Consider the following 20,752-nt stretch of genomic DNA (forward strand, 5'->3'; position numbering starts at 1 on the left):
CAACTATCTAAACAATATATGGAAGGTAAATTCTTCTGCTTCTTTTCAGTCTGCATGAATGGCCTTTGTCTGCTGTCATTTTAGTAATAACAGAAGTAGTAATAGCAACAGAAAGAAGAGTATAAAAAGAAAGAAAGAACTGATTTCCCTAGCAGTTAAGGCTGTGGCTCCTTTGTGCTAGCTCCTGTTACTCAGACCGTGCCCTTTGTCTGGGGCCAGGGCTTGGTCTGGAGCCAAAATTTGCATGCCAAGGGCCACTTGAATGCGAAGCTCTCTGGATTCTCACTACCTGACATGCAAAATCAGTGGATGACCAGTTAAAATGGTGCACAGTCAACACAGGTGTGTTCCAGTCAAAACACTGTCCTCCTAACACCACACCTCTCACTACGCCAACCCGCCCTAAACCTTCTCCATTCGTCCAAGAGCATCTGTGATTTTCTAGGATGCAATATTTTGCAGTCTGTCATTAGCTGAGGTGTGAATGTAAGGGCCAAGTTGATTAATGCTGCAGAAGAAAATCATCCAAATAGAATAGAGGTTAGGGGTGAGAAAAGGGAAGAAGAGGAATCAGACTAAGAGCATACAAAAATGCCAAGATCCTTCCTTGTTAAAAAGAAGCGTGGAGCATGTGGAGCATGGCAATGGAAAGAAACCCAGTTGCATGAATGGGGGGAAGACAAAGCAGCAGGTAGGAAGTTATAAACTGAGCATAAATATAGTGTGATTGTGACTGTTATTTATTTTTTAATTATTTTCTAATAACTATAAGTAAAAGCCTTTGTCTTTTCTGTAGTGAATGAAAAGGTTACTGACACACGGACTCAACAGCCAGCAGGAAACCTAGTGTGTGAGGTAGCAGCAGGAATGGCAGTGTCTGCAGCTTTGGCTGGTTCTGGACCACAGGCTGACAGCAGGCCAGCGTGGTCCACACTGGTGCTGGATGGATCCTTCTTCCCTCCAAGAACACTGTCGCTGGTTAGCAGAACAAAGGTAAGTCCGTCCAGGTTTTTGTGTTTTGTGTTTGAAGTCAAAACAGGCATGCTATCAACTAGAGAGGTAAATGGAATTTAACTCTGTTTGCCATATGGCTAGACAAAGTAGTTGCAGTAGTATTTCCAGTGAAATACTCTAACAAGTTACCAGACAAAAATTAATAAAATTAAAAAGTATTTAATTTATTTGCACATCAGCAGCTTTTGTTTACTTGTTACTTAGCTAATCTAAATTATTTGACCTCGCACAAAATGCCTCAGACCAGATCAGTTTGAGCCATGAGTGGAGTCTGAAATGTTGGATGCCAGCCTGCAGGCAGAGGGGCAGGTCATGCTACCAAAGGTGCCTAAGACAACCTTATTAATACACAACATGTTGGAGGCTGCCTTGCTCCTCTGCTGGGTCGTTCAGATTGTAATAATGACAATTTGTCATTTTCCTCTGTATCTTTTCTCTTGACTAGCCCCGTCCCCGCACTTCCTCAGGATCAGGAGACTTCGTATGCTCAGTGTGCCACAAGATATTTCCCTTACAACGTATGTTGACCCGGCACCTGAAGTGCCACAGCCTGGTGAAGAGACATCCCTGTAGATTCTGCGGCAAAGGATTCAACGATACCTTTGACCTTAAAAGGCATATGCGAACTCACACAGGTCAGGAAGTGACTTTCTGATCACTAACTACACTACAACATAGAAATTGGATCATCTAAATATTTTTATATATATATTTATATTATATAACAGCATATTAACATTGCAAACTGAAATATAAATGACTTGCTGTGACTTCACTCTTGTCCCTGGGGCTCAGAGCAAATGACTCTAAACTGCCACCTGCTAACTAGCGTCACAAATCACAGCATCATTTATTGTTACATTGGCAGTTACATTACAATCATTAGGGAAGCTGAATAATATTTGAAATAATCTGGTGAGCTACAAGACGCCCGATTTGTTTGTTATACATGCATGTTTAATTTAATGGAAATCTGAACAGCAAGTTTAAGTTTAAGGGCATTCAAATTTCACCATATATTGTATATAAGATCTGTAATGGCTGTAATGGCTAATAAATCCGTGGTCTAACTGCTGCCGTTGTCTTAGTACAAAATTCATATAGAACAGCAGAGACTCTACTACGAATGTGACTGTGAAACCACTTGGACAGGCAGCAAAGCTCTGTTGTGTCCTTCCTTCAGGAATCCGTCCTTACAAGTGTGAGCTGTGTGAAAAAGCCTTCACACAGCGGTGCTCCCTGGAGTCCCATATGAGGAAGATTCACGGTGTCCACCAGCAGTACGCCTACCGCCAGAGACGCTCTAAGATCTTTGTTTGTGAGGACTGTGGCTACACGTCCAGCCGCCCTGATGAGTACTTCCTACACGTCCGACAGTGCCACCCTGGGAGTCCCGCCCTGCGGAGGTACTATCGTCGCCAGGCCCATGAGAACAGCAGCTTTGCATCTGTAGACTGTAAACTCAACCCCTATGTGCTGTACTCAAATCCTTCATACTATATGTAGGGTTTACTCTCAGTATCAAATGTGCTATTATTGTTGCAGCTCTAAAAAATAAATCCTTTTGACTTTTGTTTTTTAGAAACAGCTTTTGATCATCTACTTTAATACATGTTTATTTGACTTTTCTTTGTATCTTGCTGTGCTAAAATAAAAATTAAAGATTCAAACAAACCGGTTTTTCATTGGGCAAGTTATTGTGAATCAAAAACACAATCAATACTACTTCAGAGGACCAAATGCACAAGACAGTTATAAATAAGCAAGGTGATTTTTGAGCAGCCTTTCAAAGGCCACCACCACACAATATGGAGATCAGCTTACACTATTTGCCCACTGATAACTTACGTATAGCCCTGTATATACATACATATAACAAACTGTGTATAACAAACTGTGGTCAAAATTCAGGCCACATTAAATTTATTTTTACATCAGAATGACTAATTTTACTATTTTGAACCACATATTAAAATGTAGATAAATTTGTTCAGTAGGTTACCACATCACAACTGCACACACACTGCATTTAAACATGTTCCATTTTAGTCACTAAGTAGAACTTACAGTAACTGCAATCACAAATTAAGTTCATGATGAACTTAAAGAGAAACCATCTGTTTCTAACTATTAGAAACCAGTAAGACCAGTATGAACTCATCATAGCACCTGGTTGACACTCCTGCACAAAAATATTCAATTTTCTAACAGCTTTTAGGCCTTAAAAATGGTCCCAGCGTAGATAGAAGAGGTTTAAAGCAAAGACTAAGTATTATAGTTTTTATCGGTCGCTCCAAAGAAACGACACATTCGATTAACAGTTCACACACAGGTCTAAACAGCTGCTCCAATGCTCAAATGACACGCTTTGTTTGCAAGTGTAATGGAAAAATTTTGCCTTGTGTTGTTTCTTATCCAACACACTCGTCATGTGCTGGTTAGGTGCAATACTGAACATTCTTACACAAACAAATAATCTCTTGTGCCCTGACGTACATCAAGTCTAAACATCTGATGTTCCATTTGACTGACTAATAATTTATGATATATGTTTGTCTTTTACACCCGGACTCTGGCTCCATCCTATCTGACTCCCCACCAGACCCAAGGCTCTTAAAGCGAATGCATCTTGTCTTGGAAGCTCGGTGTTCCTTCCTTTGGATAACAAGACATGACGATGCAGAAGTGAGAAAGCAAACATTCTCACTCACAGCGAGATAAAGTGGCGCAAACAATTCTATTGCTGCAGAGAGACATTCCACCAGAGCCAGAGAAAGGGGTTAAAAGGCAGAGACAACTTGAGGATCGTGGGCTCTTTGCATCACACCTTTGTGGTGTGTGCACTGATCTCCCCAGCTGGTTTTTGGTTTGTTGATGTGCACGATCAACATCCATGCTTTTTATTTGCTTTCCCCATTATTTTTATTTTCTTTATTATTTCAATAAATCGCACAAAAGGACAGCTCTCTCTCATCTGCCTTTATTGCAAAATTTCCACCACAGAAATTGGCGTCTACGAACAGGATCCGCTGCAGGTCGTCTGGACGGTGTGACCAGGGACGATAGTCCTGAGGACTAGGGTCGCTCAGCCTCCAAACCTCTACAGCTGTTCTGAGTGGGAGGACTGCTCACCCGTCTGGATCGCCTCTGACGAGATCCAACGAACACAAAATGCAACCTCTACTCGGCCCGGTGAGAGAGATTCCGTTTTGTTGCGACTTATCGAAGAAAAAAAAAAAACGGGTTTGAAATTGGTTTCAGGTATTCGGGTTTACTTGATCATTTGGTTTAGGGAAAGTAAGGCAAATAACAATTAATTCTAAAGCATCCCCTACTAGACTAAAACAACGACAAAAGAAAATATAATTAGGACTAGAGATAATAATATTTCTAAAACGACTATGTGGCTGAAAACATCTAAAATATAATAATTAGGAACAAACAAAAATGTTTGATTTAAAAAAAAAAATTAATATTCGGGTAAAAATGAATTAGGTCAAAGTCTGCCCTGGTGGCCGAGACGGTGGTTGCTAAGGGTTGGCTCGTGGGACCGAGCTTGTTTTGTCTGTACTGAGGATACAGACCAGTGTGCAGATCTGAGCGCAGTCCAAAGGGAGTGGACAAGGAAATAAAAGACGGCTTCTGAAATACGGAGCGCGTTTGCAGGGGGAAGTGGTTTTGAGATACGAGGGACCCGGGTCTTAGAGGGGCCTGACGGTGAGGGACCACTTCCGAGAACTCTGTAGCTGATCTGAGCGGTTCCCTTTCTACGGAGACGTCCGTGGAAGAGAAATTTCGAAAAAAGGTTCCGGCCGGAACACAAAAAAGTCTAAGGCAGGAAACTGCCGGGACTCTGAAAGATGGGTTCGGGGCGATCTAAGTCTCCACCACCAGACTGCAGCATGACAAAAGTAAAAGTAATTAAAAGTAAAAAGTAAATACGGTTATTAGTGCGTTTCATGTTTCCATGAGTGGGAAACTGGTTATGGGTTCAAAAGGAGAATCGCTTAGTGTAAAAGTTAGAGACAAAAGAAAAGATTTGAAAAAGCAAAACTATCAAAACTAAAGCCCTAAAAGAAACAAAAGAGTGATGAGAGTAACAGGAAAAAAGGAGATAACAACTCTGGGGAAGAATTGTTTGCACTCTGCCACACACACACACACACATACACCACACACACACACACATATCATGTCAAGAGCAAATGCTCCCACTGTTTCTGCTCTCTGTCCTAATGCAGAGCTGAGCGCGATGAGGGTAAATCCGGATCTGGACTCCTTTCCCACCATCAGCAGAAGAACCGAAGGAGAAGAAGCGCCAACCAACAACCAGAACAGGGTGGAAGCTCTGACACCATCCTTGGGGAAGGAGGAAGGTGACGGTTCCTTTTCACGGGACGTACAAGACGGTACCGCAAACACACACACACATTCATACACGCAATGAAGAAACACGCTTACAGCTGATACACGCTCAAATTCATGTTCATGCTTATCTGCTCGCAATGAAGAATCGCTTTCTGCTCAAAAAAATCCCACAGAGTGATTTTCAAATTATGACAAACAGCTAAATGACAACTGCTGCATGACTTTACAGTCTGATGGGTTTAAACTATTTCAATTTGCAACAAATTCAGTAATAAAATCCTCCATGTTTCTAAAAATATTTGTGCACACTATAGGTTTGTCTGGCCAGACTAGAAGAAAACAAAATAAAACCAGACTATAGGAAAACAAAACCAGACTATAGGAAGACTGAGACCGACTGAAACCGACTATTAATGACTATTAAAGGGAAGACGACTATTAGAGAGAAGTAATAATAATTACTGTACGTACCAGACTATTAAAGAAAAACTTACTGTCCACTGTCTTGTGCAACATCTGACAGCAAGACACCTTAACATTCATTTTTGCTTTCAAACTTAGGCCCAGTTAAATTTTTAGGAAGAGATCTCATGTGTAAATTAGGTATTTGATTGATTTCCACTCCAGACGGAGTGCAGGTTACATCTACAGACATTCTAAATAATCCCTCTTTTGTTGGTGTTAACTTCAGCTCAGCTGTGCTCTTATCATTGGCTGCTGAGGGGGGGCTGTAACTAAGGCCCTCACACAGGCTGCATCACAGCTTGATTTCACACACACACACTGACAAACTGACCTCAACTTCCCTCTTTTGGGATGAACACAGGTCTGCGCTTGCGATTTCTTTTACTAACGAACAAAAAGATTTTTGACTTTTATTCTACAGTTCCACACGTCCCTCTGTGAAAGCATAATGGAGACAGATGCAGGACGTGGGTCCTTTCGTGAACAGATGTCAACGGGGTGGAGACTGGTGAACGACTTCTGACCCCATGTGACGTATTTACATGATGTAGGTTTGATCAGAGGATGTGAACCAGTGGTCATCACACCTAAATCTGACTACAGACCATGTAAACAACAACACCCTCTTAAAGGAGCCATAGATGGCGTTACTGCAGACACCACTAAGCTACTGAAACATTGGATGCTACAGGCCACAAAGAGCCTGTCTAAATTACACTTTGTTCAGACAAAATTTATTTTTCTGGGTCATTGTAATTACAGCTGATGGCAAATCCATCTCACCCAACAGAGTTGAAGCAATTTGAAACCTGCCTAAACCGTGCACGTATAAACAGCTTATTTTTTCTAGGTTTTTGTTCTTATTGTAGGAACTTCATTCCTAACTTTACTGTCTTTGAGGCCCCACTCAGGGTTCTGATGCAGACATCTTCATCGTCCACTTCTTGTCTCACGTGGACGTCTGAGGCTAAACGACGTTCACTGACCTCATGCTTGCTCTTCAGTCGACTCCTACTTTGGGTCTCCCTGATCTGACCCTACGCGACCTTTCACTCAAACAGTGGAGAAATCAGGTTGTACGACTTCTGTTCTTTTGTCCTTATACTTTGATTCTTTTGGAATAGATCCCATCTTTCTACAGCCCGATGGCTTAGATGCAACACCGCTTTGCTCAACATGCTGAACGTTACTATCAAGAGTCCGTCTTGAAGTCTGGCTCTTTGCTAAGACACTACTCTGCTCAGGCTGCAGAGTTGATCGTATTGACTGAAGCTGGTAAACTAGCAGAAGGAGAGTCTGTTACCATCTACACAGACTCCACAGACACTTGTCACATGTTGGTTCTCTGTGGAAGCAAAGGAAGCTTTTTAAGTCTGATTGCAAACCTATCTCATATGATGATTAGGTTCTGCTTTGCTGGACGCTGTCCTGCTGCCTACAGCTATTGTTGTTTGTAACTGTCCCACTCACAACATCATTGACGACTTTGTCTCTGCCGACATGCAGCTGCAGACGCTGCTGCGAAGGTCGCTGCCCAACAACCCCTCCCTCTCCTGATCCTTGTTCCCTCTCTCCAACTCTCTCTACCCTTTCCTTCCTCTCTCTCCCTGTGCTTTAAACATTTTCTACCTCACAGGAACGCAGACTCCGGCAGACGAATGGTTCCACCTGTAGCCATGGAGTCTGGTTTGGGCCTGACGACAAGCCGTGCCGCCCAAACACTTTTTCCCCATAATTCAGATTTCCCAACAGGTGAAAGCAGGCGACAGGACCATTACACCATCCAACCAGGGCACTGGGTGATCGTTAAGGAGTTCAGGAGGAAGCACTGGGACTCCAAACGGTGGCGAGGCCACTTCCAGGTCCTTCTGACGACCCACACGGCTGTGAAGATCACAGAAAGAGCGACTTGGATCAACTCCATCCAGGAAGGTCCCGGATCCGACAGACGACCCTCCATCTACACCACACGAGAAAACCACCACTGACGAAAAGAATTAAGAAGGACGACCCTCGCTGTGCTCACACACGCACTGAGGCGAGGCTGCGTTGACCGTTCAGCTAAAGGTGTGAGCCAAGCGCCGCCTGAAGCTGCGCCGGTGAATCACACTATCAGACCATACATCTACACACACGTTCCTGAGAAAACACACACACGAGCAGCCTTGAGTTGCCGACGCTGGACGACGTGTAGACTCTTCACATCACGGGAGTGACAGTGACTCAGACGACATTGGGAGGAAACCTGGCGGGGATAACGAACCCCAAGTGTCTCTGTGATCAGCTCATCACAACCTGAAGAACCCCAACGAACTGTCAATACTTCAACACACAGGTTGGAAACAATCTAACGCTACTGTTCAACAGGACGAAGCAGATTGTTACGAGACATCAATTGTAACCTTGTTGTGTTAGACTTCATTTTTTGTTACTTGGATTATTGCCTTGAACATATGATGTTTCTATGTAACTTTACACAATACCTTTGAAGAAGAAAATTTCACAACGACACTGAGTTTAAATATCCTGAAGTTGACTTGGTGTTTAATTTGCTTACAATCAATTTATTCACTGCTACAATTAGTTTTATCCTTCATCTACAGATGAAAGACAACACAAGCGGAAATATGCATCATCATTCTGGTTTAAACCCTGATTCTCGTATTCATTCTAGACCCAAATCTACAATTAAAGATCTGAAAGTTATCCCACTGGTTAGAGGTGTCATGCATGCGACCTCAGCAACACTCTCGTATCAAATGACACAATGCACTATGTTCAAAAACCCCAACTCTAATTCACTAAATGACTTTGACGATGGTCTTAGGCTATCCGATCACAAAATATAATCTGATACAAGTATGATTATTGACTTATTTTCATCACATGCCAATACAGAGGTTATTCTTGTATAACTACCCACCAAAACAGCTCACAACCTTTTATCCCTAAGTTACTTGCATTTTATGTGAAGGTGTATTTTTGAATTTTGACTTAATACACTTACTGTTTCATTTGTAAGGATTGTTACTACAAAATGCAATGTTTGAAAATTTTATTACTTTAGTGTTTGATTAATGTGTAATCAAAAGGGGGGAATGTAATGGAAAAATTTTGCCTTGTGCTGTTTCTTATCCAACACACTCGTCATGTGCTGGTTAGGTGCAATACTGAACTGTCACAGTCTAGATCATTTAGTCACTGTAATTACTCATTTCCGGTTTTATTTTGTCACCACTTCCTGTCGCAGTCATCGTTAGTTTTCAGTCAGCCTTGCTCCCGGTTCTAATCTACTCACCTGTCTGTCATTTAGTGATCACCATTTAGTATTTAAGCACCACCTCTAAGCCCAGCACCTTGCCAGATTGTCTTTTGTGTCCTTGCCAGCAATCCAGCGTTAACTCACATATTGTCTCGTTACTGATCCTGTTTTCCTGACCTTGCTTTCCGCCTCGCCTGTGATACCGCCTTGCCGTAAGTCCAACCGAAGCCTTGACCACCGTTTGCCAGATCCTTGCCTATACTGAAACCTGCCGTCTTTGTGTACCGACCCTTGCCTGCCTGACCACGAGCTCGAATAAACCCTGTTGTTCACTGAGCCTTGTCTCCGCTGTGCGTGTGGGTCCGCTACCTAGAGCGCCGTGACATGAACTGAACATTCTCACACAAACAACTAATCTCTTGTGCCCTGACGTGAAGTACATCAAGTCTAAATATCTGATGTTCCATTTGACTGACTAATAATTTATGATATATGTTTGTCTTTTACACCCGGACTCTGGCTCCATCCTATCCGACTCCCCACCAGACCCAAGGCTGTTAAAGCGAATGCATCTTGTCTTGGAAGCTCGGTGTTCCTTCCTTTGGATAACAAGACATGACGATGCAGAAGTGAGAAAGCAAACATTCTCACTCACAGCGAGATAAAGTGGCGCAAACAATTCTATTGTTGCAGAGAGACATTCCACCAGAGCCAGAGAAAGGGGTTAAAAGGCAGAGACAACTTGAGGATCGTGGGCTCTTTGCATCACACCTTTGTGGTGTGTGCACTGATCTCCCCAGCTGGTTTTTGGTTTGTTGATGTGCACGATCAACATCCATGCTTTTTATTTGCTTTCCCCATTATTTTTATTTTCTTTATTATTTCAATAAATCGCACAAAAGGACAACTCTCTCTCATCTGCCTTTATTGCAAAATTTCCACCACAGCAAGAGATGCTAACTGTGTCAAAACAGTGGAAATTTGCAGCAAAAACTCCTTTTGCCTTCAAACAATCCAACTTGCAACCAAGTATATTGATAATTATAAGTCTCTTCTGTCTTGATGATGGGGCCACAGAGCCTTATCCACATCACATTCAATATTCTCTCTTGCAATGCACCTAGAGAAAAATATTCATGCATGCCTTGCCCAACCCTGACATTCCTCTGCACCTATTTGTTGAGCAGCAGCAGTCCTTGCATTTAGCAGGGAAATTTGTTCATGGGGATGGTGATCATACACCTTCCACCTCCAAGCACTGAAGTCTTCTATGGGGTTCAAGAATGGCGAATATGCTGGGAGACACAGCATCATCAAATGGGGGTGTACTCCAAACCACTCACTAACAGGGCGAGAGTGGTGAAACGCTACATTGTCCCAGATAATGATGAAGAGTGGCATCCCAGGTCTCAACAGCCCTCTCTCCTCTGGTAGAATCAGCCTCTCATGATTCTACATTCAGGAATGATATGAAGCGTTCGGTGTTGTATGGGCCAAAGGTGAGAATATGGCATAAAACACCATCATTTGAGATGGCAGCACACATGGTTATGTTGCCACTCATCTGTCCTGGAATGGTGACAGTAGCCCTGTGAGGTTCCTTCCACGTCTCCTCCCTTTAGATTGAAGCCGGCTTCATCGACATAAAGACATGATTTGCCCCCTCAACTTCAAGCCCCTTTAATCTCTAAGTAAAAAAAGGCAGAATTGCAATGAAAAATGATTGCAATTGACTCTAACTGCATAATATGACAAGGTCGTACAGTATAGTAATGTCTCCTTACCTCCACATATTGGCATCTGGCCTCTTTCACAATGTCAGAGTTCCTTTGAAATGTAACTCTGTACAGCTGCTTCATGGCCATATCGTTCCTTTTTAATGGTGCTCACACTCACATTGTTGATGTTCCTAAATGTGCCCTGATCTGTGATTACTGCTTCCCTGATTTCACGCAGCCTTATGGCATTGTTTACAATGGCTGCCTCCTGCCCAGCACTAAACATTTTTCCTCTACCACCAGAGAATGATAGCCTTTGGATTTTATAAAGAATACATGTAATGGGAAAGAGGAAGAAAGTGACGATGAAAATAAGTGGAACCTAGTTATGGAAAACACAGGTCAAAGCCACTGATAAAAACTGTAATAGTGGCTGTGTCCATCCTCCAATAGATTTGACTGTATATTCAGCTTACATGTATTTTCTGTAATATTTATAGTATTTCAGTTTTCTGCCACAGTTTGAAAAATGAATGTCATGTCATGAATTGGTTGCAAGTTGTATTGTTTGAAAGCAAAATTAGTTTTTGCTGCATAATTCAAATGTTTTGACACAGTTAAGGCCTTTTGCAAACAAAGCGTGTCATTTTGGCATTGGAGCAGCTGTTTAGATCAGTGTCTGAACTGTTAAGAGAATGTGTTGTTTCATTGGATGGCTGCGTCTGTCAGGCGGGCGGATGAATCGGACCCACATGCACGGCACAGGAAACTAAGAGGTGGAATTGATCCGATTTATTAGACTTACAGGTTTCCAGGAAAACAGGATTCACAGGAAAACAAGCAAGGTGGTAAGCAGGAGCAGGCAGGATCAGTGGTCACAAAACAGGCAAGGTCAGAACCGGGATATCTACAGCGAAGGTACCAAAGGGCTAGGCTATGACGAGGTCCACAAACAGGCAAGGTCTGGCAACAAGGTCTATACACAATGATCGCTGGAAAGAGGAGATACATCACTACAATCTTGCGGAGGTCTGAGGTGAGTACTGGTGGTTAAATACCTGAGCTATTGTCTATAAGAGCACCACCTCAGCATCCAGATGGACCAGGAAGGTCAGGGTGAGCCCGGTGGAACCCCGTGATGAGGCTTGCATCCAGAATGTCCCTGGCCGGAACCCAGGTACATTCCTCCGGGCTGTATCCCTCCCAGTCGACGAGGTACTAGTGGCCCCGACCCCGTCGTCGACAAGCCAGTAGGGCTCTGACTGACTAAGCCGGCTCCCCATCGACCCGGGGAGGAGGCTGCGGAGGTGTTGGAGGAACTAGTGGACTGGATCTGACCGGCTTGAGACGGCTGACGTGGAATGTGGGGTGGACCTTCATTGATCTAGGCAGGGCGAGTCTCACAGACACAGGATTAACAATCTTCGAGACTGTAAATGGCCCAATGAATCTTTGTGCCAACTTACGTGACTCCGTCCCTTAGCCGAAGGTCCTTGGTGGACAGCCACACCCGATCGCCTACCGCATACTTTGGCTCCAGGGATCGCTTACGGGCTCCTGCCCTCTTGTACCTGGCCTGAGCCCGCAGCATAGCCTGCCGAGCACCAACCCAGGTCCGCCTACAGCGACGGAGGAAAGCGTGGACTGATGGAACCTGTACCTCCTGTTCCAGGTCTGGAAATAGTGGTGGCTGGAATCCATAGGCACACTGGAAGGGCGTCAGTCCGGTGGTAGTGCATGGCAGGGTGTTGTGTGCGTACTCTACCCATATTAGCTGTTGGGACCACGAGGTGGGGTTTCTGGACGCGAGCAGCCGGAGGCCCATCTCTAGCTGCTGATTGACCTGCTCTGTCTGGCCATTGGTTTCTGGATGGTAACCTGACGAGAGACTCACAGTAGCCCCCAGTAAGTCATAGAATTCCCGCCAGAAGTGAGAGACAAACTGGGGTCCGCAGTGTCAGGTTTTGGCCTTGGTTCCTGTTTTATTTTTGTAACACTTCCGGTTCTTGGTCATTATTTTAGTTTCCGCTTTTGTTTTGATAGGTCTTAGTTTGTCATCTGTGTTTTGGGTTCCAGTTTACGGTTTTATTTTGTAAGCACTTACGTTTCTTGTCATGCCACAGCAGTTCCCGCTTTACTTCCTGTGGTGCAAATTTTCCATAAAGAAGCAGATGAGAGAGTTGTCCTTTTGTGCGATTTATTGAAATAATAAAGAAAATAAAAATAATTGGGAAAGCAAATAAAAAGCATGGATGTTGATCGTGCACATCAACAAACCAAAAACCAGCTGGGGAGATCAGTGCACACACCACGAAGGTGTGATGCAAAGAGCCCACGATCCTCAAGTTGCTTCTGCCTTTTAGCTTCTCTGTCCGACTAGGGTGGACTGTCTTTCTAACCCAATCAAATTACATGCACCATCTCCTCCCTGTCGCAGTGTGTGTGAAGATATTTACATTCTCACACCTGCATTGCTGACGTCCAACTATCTGTGAGAAAGGAGCATCAAGTCTCAACAGACAGAGACACAACTCCCTGACCTCGGGTTTGGGAGCTAGAGTTGAGAGTCTCTCAGGCAGAGACAACCATTGAACAATCTAGGTGAAATGTCAAATGCATACAGTAAGACAAAACATAAGATATTAATTACAGAACATAAGTCATAAATCATATAATAACTGCATAGAAGTAAGGAAGACACATAGAAATAAGGAAGAGACAATTTTTCCCATAACACTTCCGGTTTTAAGTTACGCACCTGTGTCTCATCTGTCATTACTCACCAGGACATTTAAACACCACCTGTTTCCTTAGTTCTCCGCCAGATCGTTGCATGTATGTCATCCGTCGTTCCAGCTATTTCCCTGTCTTGCTTACCTGGTGTTGATCCTGCTTTGTATCACTGAACTCCGACTCCTGCCTACTCCCAGACGGTACTGTAGCCTGATTGTTTTCTGTTGCCGAAGCACTGCCTGTTTTTGGAACCTGATCCAGCCTGCATCCGTTTACCGAAATCCTGAGACCTTCTGTGTATGACCTGGACCGATCTGTACCAAGAGTTTTTTGATTAAATCTTGTTTCTTTACTACCTACCATTGTGTCCTCGCACTGTGCATTTGGGTCCTCTCTCTGCCGTTCTGTGACACGCGGTCAGACACCATGTCTAGCGGAAGCCCATGGAGCCTAAAAACGTGATCCAATACGGCCTGGGCCATCTGCTTGGCGCTGGGAAGTTTGGGCATGGGAACAAAATGTGCTAACCGCGAGAACCGATCAACCACTGTCATAACTACTGTATGTCCCCTGGAAGGCGGTAGGCCGGTAACGAAGTCCAGGGCTATGTGTGACCAGGGCCGCAGGGGAACTGCAAGTGGGTGAAGCAGGCCCGCTGGAGGCTGATGAGATGGCTTGTGGACGGCACACAGGGGACACGCCACCACATACTCCTATACGTCTTGCTTGAACCCGGGCCATCAGAACCGACCCCCTACCACGAATGCCGTTCGACCACTACCAGGATGGCCGCTGAGGGGGGAGGTGTGCGCCCAATGAATGACCTCTCCACGTAGGCCTGGGGGAACGAACAGACGGTTAGGAGGACACACTGGGAGCCTAGGCTGACCACGGGTAGCTTCCTTCACCCGGGTCTCGATGGCCCAGGTCACTGCGCCCACCACGCTGTCAGGTGGAAGGATGGGTGCTGGTTCCACCACGTCTGCCTCTGTGTCGTGTTGACGGAACAGAGCGTCTGATTTTGTGTTCCTGAAACAGGAACAGTAGGAGAGATTGAAATTGAAGCGGGCAAAAAACAGTGACCATCGAGCCTGGCGCGCATTTAGACTTTTTGCTGTTCTCAGGTATTCTAAATTTTTATGGTCGCTATAGACCATGAATGGCTGTTCTGCCCCCTCCAACAAATGCCGCCACTCCTCCAGAGCAGTTTTGACGGCTAATAATTCACGGTCCCCAATATCATAGTTTCTCTCCGCCTGTGATAGTTTGCGGGACATAAACGCACATGGGTGTAACTTGCCGTCCTCCGGATCCCGCTGAGACACCACCGCACCCACGCCGGACTGGGAGGCGTCCACCTCCACCACGAACTGACGGGAGGCATCCGGCATCCGCAGGATGGGCGCTGGGATGAAGCTCTGTTTGAGTTGGTTGAAGGCGGAGTCGGCTTCCGGAGTCCACTGGAACCTGACCCTGGGAGAGGTTAGAGCGTGCAGAGGCGAGGCAACCATACTGAACCTAGGGATGAACCGTCGATAGAAATTGGCAAACCCCAAGAAGTGCTGGACATCCCGCCAACTTTGGGGAGTAGGCCAGGTCTCAACAGCTCGTTTCTTGGCCGGGTCCATCTGGATCTGCCCCTGTGATATGACGAAACCAAGGAATGATACCGTTGTAACATGAAACTCGCACTTCTCAGCCTTGACAAAGAGCTGATGTTCTAGGAGCCGCTGGAGCACCCGCCATACGTGGGCGCGATGCTCCACCTCAGACTGTGAAAAGATCAGAATGTCGTCAAGGTACACAAAGACGAAGTCATTTATCATGTCCCCCAGGACCTCATTGACCAGTCCCTGGAAGACTGCGGGTGCATTGATCAAGCCAAACGGCATCACTAGGTATTCGAAATGGCTGTTCGGAGTGTTGAATGCGGTCTTCCATTCATCCCCCTCCCGTATCGTACGAGATGACAGGCGTTTCGGAGTTCCAACTTGGTAAAGATTCGGGCCTCTGATAACACCTCAAACGCCGGGCCAAAGTGATCCGTCTTTCTTCCCCACAAAGAAAAACCCAGCTCCTGCCAGAGAGGACGAGGGATGGATCAGACCAGCAGCCAGGGAGCTCTCCAGATATTCTTTCATTGCTGCCCTCTCCTTCGGTGAAAGTTGAAACAGCTGGCCCTTAGGGGGCGTAGCACCCGGCTTCAGATTGATGGTGCAGTCGCAGGACCGGTAAGGTGGAAGTGACATGGCACGATGCTTATTTAACACAGCACGCAGGTCCCGATAACAATCAGGCACCCCTTCTATATCCGCCGGGTCCGTGCAATCTCCCTCTTTGTCAGGAGATGGCCCCAGATCCAACTCTTTGTCCGACCTAAAACAACTCGTGGTGCATCCTCCGCCCCATTCCTCGATCGCTCCGCTTCGCCAATTTATCCGGGGTTCGTGCCGGCGAAGCCAGGTGTGTCCAAGGATTACTGGGTGATGACAGTTTGGTGCTATCAGGAAAGTGATCTCCTCTGAATGAGAGTCCGGAAACGTCAACACTACCGGAGCGGTGTGATGCGTGATGCTCCAGAGTGGACGGCCATCTAGCACCGCCGTCTCCCGCGGTACTGCCAAGGGCTGTGTGGGCACCCCCAACCGCTTCGCCAACGCACCGTCCATTAGGCTGGCATCTGCACCTGAATCGATCAACACAGCCTGTTGAATGGATCGACGACCGAACTGCAGCGTGACGAGCAGGAGCGAGCGAGCGGAGGCATTTTCAAACACAGCTCGGCTCACCATTAGCCTCCGGCTTAATGGCGAGCCTGCCCTTTTAGTGGACAGCCTGCCGCGAAGTGGCCGGGCAGGCCGCAGTACAAGCACAATCCCAGACTCCGTCGCCTTCTCTTTTCTTCGCCCGTCAGTCGGGCGCGACCCAGCTGCATCGGCTCCCCCGCTGACAGCGGCGACCCGGAACCGGAAACTGACGCAGTGCGCGGCTCCGGTGTCCGCTCGCGGGGTTCCGTGCGTTGCGTTCCCCTGTGTGACGCGCTTCTCGAACGGGCCCCTTCCGATTCCCAGTTCCGCGACTTCGCTAGCTGCTCCTTTTCGCTGCTCCACAGTCGCCGGTCGATGCGGATGGCCAGCTCTATTAGCGCGTTCAACCTTCTTGGAAGCTCTCTTGCCGCCAAGCAGTCCTTCACCCGGCGGGGAAGATCTCGGATGAAAACATCCCCCAGCACGGTGGCGTCCCAGCCTGCCTCCGCCGCTAACGTGTGGAACTCGATGGCATACTTGGAAGTGCTCTGGCAACGATGTGTTACTGGAGCCACAGGCGTCTCTTCCTACAACTATCAGCCTCATAGATGAATTCTCAGGACTTTCAGAGTACTCTATTAACTGGACCAAATCTATAGTGCTACCACTTAACCTTAAGGTGACTAACATCTCCTCTACCACACTCCATTCAGGAAACATTAAATACTTGGGCATTGAATTGTCGTCTAGGCTATCAGAGCTTATTGATCTAAACTACAATCCATTATTAAAACAAATAGAAGCCAACCTCAAAAGATGGCAGTCCTTACCCATTTCACTTATGGGAAGAATTGCCACCATAAAAATGATGATCCTGCCAAACATTAATTACTGTATATATTCTCAATGATTCCAACTCAGCCAGCCCAGGCGTGGTTTAAGACATTAGACTCCTACATCTCACAGTTTTTGAGGAAAACCTTAGCCACCACGAATTAGTTTAAAAACTCTTCAAAAATCCAGACGCTGCGGCGGCCTAGAACTACCTAACTTCCACCACTATTTTCTTGCCAATAGACTGAACCATGTCCACAAATGGATGAAACCCATGCCAGCAGACTCCTCCTGGATAGACATTAAACAAACATTTTGTGGAAATATTAAATTTGCAGATCTGCCCTTTATCAGCACCAAAATCAAACATCATAGTTGTTACCAGAACATTAGCATAAAAGCATCTCTGACAGCCTGGTGAGAGTTTCTTAAAATTAATGGGTCTTCGCTTACTCTTTGCCAAAACACACCTCTCTGGAACAATCCAGACATCATACAAAACAAAAAGGCAATACCATTTCCAACTTGGCATATCAAAGGGATAACACATCTGAAACACGTTTTCACAAGAGACAAGTTTACCTCTTTTGAAGAACTAGTGTCTCACTATGAAACCACTAGTGCCAATTTCATAGAATACCAACAACTAAAGTCAATACTTAATGCAAAAAGTAAGAATACTGCCATCCACATGCAACCACCACCAGTAATAGAGCGATTTATTGATATATCAGGGAAAAGGACAGTATCCAAAATCTATATCTTAATTTCCAATGTAGACCAGACAGTGAGCCTTCCGATCTCTAAATGGGAAGCTGATCTCAAAATCACCACTAATTACACATTCTGGAATAACATATGTTCTAATTTATTCAAAATGACAAAAAATACAAATTTACAACTAATACAATACAAAATTCTTCATAGAACTCACTATACAGGACAAAGGATGTTCCAAATGGGTCTCACAAACTCAAATATTTGCCCTCACTGTACAGATAACACAGCAGATAGATTCCTACATGCATTCTGGTCATGCTCACCTTTGCAGCATTTTTGGCAAAGAGTATGTGAACACCTGTCAACCCAGTTCAGCTGTCCAATCCCAGCAGCCCCTGCACTTTGACTTCTAGGAGATCTAAGTGGGCTTGATCTAGAGACAAACTCATCACACACACTTCTTTCTGCCCTCTGTGTCGCAAAGAAAATGATCCTCATGAACTGGAAAACTAAAAAAAATTAAGCATTACTCAATACCTGAACAGCTTGTTAGATTATACCACCTTAGACACATTGTCTGCTTCATCAAATCAATGACCAAAACTATACTCTGATTGATTCCATTTCCAGGTAAGGATGCGTGGGGCTCGGGTACTGCGTCATGTCTGGCACAGTGGTGGTGGGGTGACTAGTGGTTGGGGGTGCCTGCCTGCCTAAGGAACCAGGACAACGGGTCGGTGGACTCTGGGCTGGCCGCATGGGTCCCCTGCGGCGGGGATGTGGTGGCTGCTGAGACCGGCGGGCCTGTACCGGAGTGGGACCATTTTGAGGGTTGGCGTGTGCCTGTCTCCGGGAAGCTGGAGGCGGGCCTCCCTGCCGGTGTGCGGGGGCGGACCTGGGGGTGGAGACCTGGATGATCTGCGTCCGGGGGACTCCCTCTGGGGGTGCCTGCCTGTGCCCGGAGGGGTGTCTCTCCCCTGGGGCGCTGCCCCTGCTCGGGTGGGGCGCTGCCTGCCCCAGCTGTCCGACGCCCTCTGGTAACTGCTCGGGCCTGTTGCGGGGGGGTTGGCGGACTACTCAGGCTAGAACCTTCATTGGGCCCTGGGCGGAGGCTGGCCCTCAATGCACAACATTTAGGGCCGGGGGTGGGCTCCTTCACTGGGGCCTGGGGCTGAGGCCAGTTGTGGCCCACTCTGGGCGCGGGGGCATCTTCTGGCGGGCTCCCTACGGACCGTGGGTCCTCGGGCTCTACTCTTTCAGGCCGACCCTCCCGCCGGGGGGGAGTGTTTGCCCCTGGTTCTCATGGGGCGGACAGCGTTGACCCCCGGTGGCCCACTCTGGTCTCGGGTGCTGTCTCTGTGGCTGCTGCAGCTCTGCCTGGGGGGCTCTGTGTGGGCGACTTGGGTGGAGCTGGGATTCCTTCCTCTGCTTGCTGGATAGGCGTAGTGGCCGAGCGCCTCACATCACTCTGGCTTCCTCAAGTGGCATTGTTCATGCACCAACGTCTGCCTCACCCTTTGGGTGAATAATGTTAAGCTACAGCCTTACTAATCTTGTAGTGGGACACTTTCCAAATCCAACTGTAAGTATTATTGATACTTATCACTACCAATATGAATAATGTGTGAATATGGAATTTGTGGTGTTGTATGTCATGACTTTTATTAAGTAGTATGGGATATGTATAATAATGCACATATGTATGTATATTGTATGTATATGTTTGTATCCGTATGTGCAAATACCTTAGCACTATTATTGGTATTAGTATTAATCTCCAAGGTAAACCACAGTACAAAAATTGTTTAGTTATGAATGTGTTAGCCAAGGTACATCCCTGCTTCTTATTTTTTTTTTTTTTTTTTTTTGCTCCGATTGTTTACTTAACAGATTTGCTTGGTTTCACCAGCTGGTTGCACCCCTTACCCCCACCCTCCCGCATACACACCCTAAAGCAGAAACCTAACCTGTCCACCAACACAGCAACATCACACACATTTTGGATTAGCTAAATAAACCATTAAATAAACCATAAATCAGGAAGAGTATATATATATTCTATATATACTCTTCTTGTTAAAGCAAAGCTGTCCATCACATTATGGCATTCAGCGTAATATATGCTGCTTGCTAAACTGCTGGACAGAACAAAAAAAAAAAAGAAAGCGCTCTGGTGCCCCTGTAGGATGTTTATCAGTCTCTGAGCTGCCTCTCGCCCGGGGGTTACCTCCTCGAAAATCTGCTTGAGCGCTGTGGAGAAGCTGTCGAATGTACTCAAACACACGGACTTGTTCTGCCACTCAGCTGCCGCCCAGACCTCGGCAGCCCCCGAGAGGTGGAAAATCGCGTACGCCACCTACGCGGGGCTCCCAAGCTGACGTCCGGCACGGGGGGGTGGATGACGACGCTCGTTGGAGCAGACGCTACCGGCTCCGGCACCGCTTCTGGGGGAATTGCGGTTGCGTGGATCTCCGCCAAACTCTTTACCAGCTGAGTGAGCTCCGCCACGGAGCTCTCTTGCCGCGCAGCACAGCGGTTCACATTCTGGAGAGCGGCGTCGGTCTTTCTCTCCAGCTCCTTGAGCCATTGCTCCTGAGCCTAGAGAGCAGAGCGCACAGACTTGGTGCCGGCTGGGTCCATCTCTGGCCAGATTCTTCTGTCAGGCGGGAGTATGAATCGGACCCACATGCACGGCACAGGAGACTAAGAAGTGGAATTGATCCGATTTATTAGACTTACAGGTTTTCAGGAAAACAGGATTCACAGGAAAACAAGCAAGGTGGTAAGCAGGAGCAGGCAGGATCAGTGGTCAGAAAACAGGCAAGGTCAGAACCGAGATATCTACAGCGAAGGTACAAAAGGGCAAGGCTATGACGAGGTCAACAAACAGG

At 46.2% G+C, this 20,752-nt stretch overlaps 1 protein-coding gene and 1 long non-coding RNA gene across 2 annotated transcripts; both read left to right on the forward strand.

Annotated features, from left to right (window-relative positions):
- The first annotated feature begins 256 nt into the window (after nucleotides 1–256).
- Nucleotides 257–2,689, forward strand: zgc:171929 (uncharacterized protein LOC100124596 homolog). Its single transcript, XM_029174178.3, has 4 exons — nucleotides 257–691; nucleotides 797–993; nucleotides 1,460–1,649; nucleotides 2,198–2,689. The coding sequence occupies exons 1-4, from the start codon at nucleotides 592–594 to the stop codon at nucleotides 2,518–2,520; spliced, it is 810 nt and encodes a 269-aa protein (XP_029030011.1). The 5' UTR covers nucleotides 257–591; the 3' UTR covers nucleotides 2,521–2,689.
- Nucleotides 2,690–3,398: 709 nt separating this feature from the next.
- On the forward strand, nucleotides 3,399–9,445 carry LOC129602956 (uncharacterized). Its single transcript, XR_008692456.1, has 2 exons — nucleotides 3,399–4,206; nucleotides 6,269–9,445. It is a non-coding gene; the product is annotated as an uncharacterized LOC129602956 (long non-coding RNA).
- The last annotated feature ends 11,307 nt before the right edge of the window (nucleotides 9,446–20,752 follow it).

The sequence above is a fragment of the Betta splendens genome, chromosome 14 (genome assembly GCF_900634795.4).
Source record: "Betta splendens chromosome 14, fBetSpl5.4, whole genome shotgun sequence".
Lineage (NCBI taxonomy): Eukaryota > Metazoa > Chordata > Actinopteri > Anabantiformes > Osphronemidae > Betta > Betta splendens.